Source organism: Mastomys coucha, unplaced genomic scaffold, assembly GCF_008632895.1.
Source record: "Mastomys coucha isolate ucsf_1 unplaced genomic scaffold, UCSF_Mcou_1 pScaffold15, whole genome shotgun sequence".
Classification (NCBI taxonomy): domain Eukaryota; kingdom Metazoa; phylum Chordata; class Mammalia; order Rodentia; family Muridae; genus Mastomys; species Mastomys coucha.
In genome coordinates this window covers 138,561,922-138,565,783 of record NW_022196897.1, presented here as the reverse complement: position 1 = coordinate 138,565,783, position 3,862 = coordinate 138,561,922, and the positions used below count along the sequence as shown (strand labels likewise).

The 3,862-nt window shown below is 49.2% G+C and overlaps 1 protein-coding gene across 2 annotated transcripts in view; it reads right to left on the bottom strand.

Moving 5' to 3' along the window:
- Positions 1-247: 247 nt before the first annotated feature.
- LOC116092456 overlaps positions 248-3,862 on the bottom strand; it is an 11,229-nt gene continuing 7,614 nt past the window's right edge. For both annotated transcript variants that reach the window (XM_031373713.1, XM_031373714.1), the window contains exon 5: positions 248-533. In XM_031373713.1, coding sequence (XP_031229573.1) covers positions 397-533 — 137 coding nt within the window. In that variant the 3' untranslated portion in view covers positions 248-396. The remainder of the gene's footprint in view (positions 534-3,862) is intronic.

Here is a 3,862-nt window from a genome sequence, read left to right as displayed (position 1 = left end):
CCAGAGCCTGGAATCTTACTACTAGGCCTGCATGGGTGCTCAGTAAAGATGTATTAATGGACTGAATAAAAGTGGTTTTGCCTTTGCTACTGCCTCCCTTGAATACCTTCTCCATCCTGCCTTTCCCCACATCCTGCCTAATCCCAGCCCCAACCCGCTTCTCCAGGAAACCCTTCATGACTTGTTCCTGCCCCCCCCCCCCATCTCAATGGTTAAATTTAGATAACAGATATAGTCCAAAGAGGACTTTGCAGGCAGAACAAAGCAGGCTGCTTTTATTGGAGCAGAAGGGAGTGGAGACAGGACAGGAGGAGGAGTGAGGGGAGGGGAGGAGAGGAGAGTCTCCCGGGCTGCCGAAGCGGTTTGCAGGGGCTGGCAGCAGACGTGTGAGGTTGGTCACTTTTTCCACTCTTTCTTTTCATAATCCCAGTGGGCAGCCAGGCCCTGTATGGGGTTGCTCTTCATGTCCAGGAGGCGCTGGAGCTGCTGAGCTTTCCGCTCTTCCGTCAGGGTGACAACCTTCTTAGGGAACACTGCAGGGAGGGCAAAGGTGAGATGGTGGCAGCCCAGGTCTCCATGGCCACTCTGACTTGGAGCCTGGTCTACAATCACACAGTCAGGGTTCCCTGCACCAAGAGTGTTCTCACTATCTCTAGGTTCCCCACCCCCACCCCTCTACTTCTGTCTGTCTCTGTCTCTCTCTCTCTCTCTCTCTTTTTTTTTTTTTGGTTTTGCAAGGCAGGGTTTCTCTGTATAGCCCTGGCTGTCCTGGAACTCACTCGGTAGACCAGGCTGGCCTCGAACTCAGAAATTCACCTGCCTCTGCCTCCCAAGTGCTGGGATTAAAGGCGTGCGCCACCACAGCCCGGCCTGGCCTCTGTCTCTCTTTTTGAAACATGGTTTTACTCTGTGGCTCTGGCTGCCCTGGAACTCACTAGGTAGACTAGGGTGGCTTTGAACTCATAGAGATCTACTTGCATCTGCCACCCCAGTGCTGGGATTAATGGTGTGTACCAACAGGTTCTCCAGACTCTCTTGAAAAAAAAAAAAGATGGTCCAGGACCTGGGCTTTGCTCCCAGCTTTGCCTTAGACCCACTGTAACTCCCTCCCCGCAGAGAGTCTGTTTCCTCACTTATCTCTGTGACCAATGACGGACTGATTTGTGGACCACCTGGGTCACTCCCAACCCCACCACTTCTGCACTGTGTGGCCTAGAACAAGTCCTTCACCTCTCCGAGCTTCAGCTTCCTCAGCGGCAGTAGGTTCTGTCTGGAGGACTATGGGGATGGAGTGTGAGAACTTGTGAGAACTCTGGCTGCACAGAGAGGAAACCCTGGCTATAGCCTCCCACTAGACAGGAAATTAAGGGAGCTCCTTCTGTGACCTGCAGCTTCAGGAGATGATGGGGACTAGAAGGCAGGTCGACATTGTTCACTTTATAAACTGAGGAGCCAGGCAGGGGATGCAGGCCTGTCACCCAAGAACTTGGAAAGCTGCGGCAGGACAGAGAGCTTAAGGCCAGCCTGGGCATCATAGTAATGACAAATACCAGGGGAGAACATCATTTAACCCAAAGGCTAGACCCTGAGAGAGGGACTTGAGAGACTCTTACCTATAGACTGGGCCCGGGGGGCTAGAGCTCCCAATCATATACACTGCTCCCCAGAGTGATCCTCCTAGCCAAGGCTCTATCCCGGGTACTTCATTTTCCCCTCCATTTATTTGTGAGGGTGTGCCCAGTGGAGAGCCCGTGTGGGCTACGATGTATGTGGGGAGGTCAGAGGAGGTAGTTCTCACCTTCTAGCATGTGGCTCTTGGACACTGAACTCAAGCTGTAGGCATGGTGGCACACACCTTCCTTTACCCACTGAGCTGCCTCACCAGTCCCACCAGACTGAGTTCCTCACTGTCCCTGGGGCTCACTGCTCCGCTAGGCTGGCTGCAGGGATCCTACTGCATCTACCTTCCCAGTGCTGGAATTACAGATGTGCTCCACCACGGCCCAGCTTCAAAAATAATAATAACAATAGTTATAATAATTATATATAATATGTAAGTATTTGTTATACATTTATATGAATTATATTTTTAATTTGTTATATAATTTATTATTGTTGTTGTTGTTATTATTGTTATTATTATATCAGTGTTCTACCTGAGTGCCTATCTGTTCACCATGTGCGTGTCTGGTGCCTGAGGAGACCGGAAGAGGACGGGACTTACAAACTGTTGTGAGCTCTCATGTTGGTACTAGGAATGAACCCAGGTCCTCTAGAAGAGTAGCCAGTGTTCTTAACTTCTGAGCCATCTCTCTGGCCTGACATCTCAGCTTTTCCTGTGGGTGCTGGGATGGGATATGAACTCAGGATCTCATGCTTATATGGCAAGTTCTTTACTGACTGGGCCATCTCCCAATTTTGTCACTGATATTCTCTATCCAGCAGTGGACAAGAAGGGCCCCAGCAACATAGCAAACCCTGAGCTAGACCATTCCCAAACACTTCCCCATCTCATGTCTGTACAAGACAGGGACTCCCATTAAGCTTTTACAGAAGTCACAGCAGGCTACTCCCAGCATTTGGGAGGCAGAGGGGGAGGCAGGCAGGCCTCTGTCAATTCAAAGTCAGCCTGGTCTACAGAGAGAACCCCAAGGCCGCCAGGGGTACATAATAAGACCCTGTTAAAAAAAAAAGAAAATACCCCAAGGACTGGCAAAATGGCTTAATGAGTGAATGGGCTTGCCCCCAGGCCTGACTCTGGCACCCAAAAGCTGTCCTCTGACCCCCATACTAAATAAAATTTTAAAAGAAAGAAAGAAAGAAGCCAGGCAGTGGTGGCCGCATGCCTTTAATCCCAGCACTTGGGAGGCAGAGGCATGCGGATTTCTGAGTTTGAGGACAGCCTGGTCTACAGAGTGAGTTCCAGGACAGCCAGAGCTATATAGAGAAACCCTGTCTCGAAGAAGAAAAAAAAAGAGAGAGAGAAAGAAATGACTCACCTCCAAACACAAACAAAACCAACCCGTGATGACTCTTGGTGTTCTCAGCACTTGAAATTTTATAGCAGAATGGCAATTTACTGAGGATCTGTGGCCAACTATTCACTGGGCTTCATACCAGCCTGGGTGTGGTGATTTGAACAAGGCTCATGTATCTGAATATTAGTTATTAGGAAGTCCCACTATTTGAAAAGCATTGAGAGGCATGGCCTTGTTGGAGGAGGTGTGCCACTAGGTGTGGGCTTTGAGATTTCAGAAGCCCAAGATAGGCCCAGTGTCACCCTCCCTTCCTGCTGCATGCTGATCTGGATGTAGAACCCTCAGCAACTTCTCCAGCACCATGTCTGCTTGAACACCATCTTGACAATGGATTAAACCTCTGAAACTGTAGATAAGCCTCAGTTAAATGTTTTCCTTTATTAAAGTTGCCTTGGTCATGGTGTCTCTTCACAGCAACAGAACACTAAGATATTGGGGTAAAGAATAAGATCTCATTTATTTGGTTGGTTGGTTGGTTGGTTGGTTGGTTGGATGGTTGTTTTTTTGATACAGTGTTTCTCTGTGTATCCCTGGCTGTCCTGGAACTCACTTTGTAGACTAGGCTGGCCTCAAATTCAGAAATCTGCCTGCCTCTGCCTCCCAAGTGCTGGGATTAAAGGAGTGCGCCACCACCACCACCCAGCAAGGCCTTGCGTTGGGGGGTGGGGGGAGTTCCAAAAAAGGGACATTTCCCTTATTTCTCAGCTTTCCTTGTAGCTAAGCAAGGACATGTGATCATTGATAGCCAATAGGACATGAACAAAAGAGGCTGGTCATGGAAACCCATCTCTCTCTCTCTCTCTCTTCTCTCTCTCTCTCTCTCT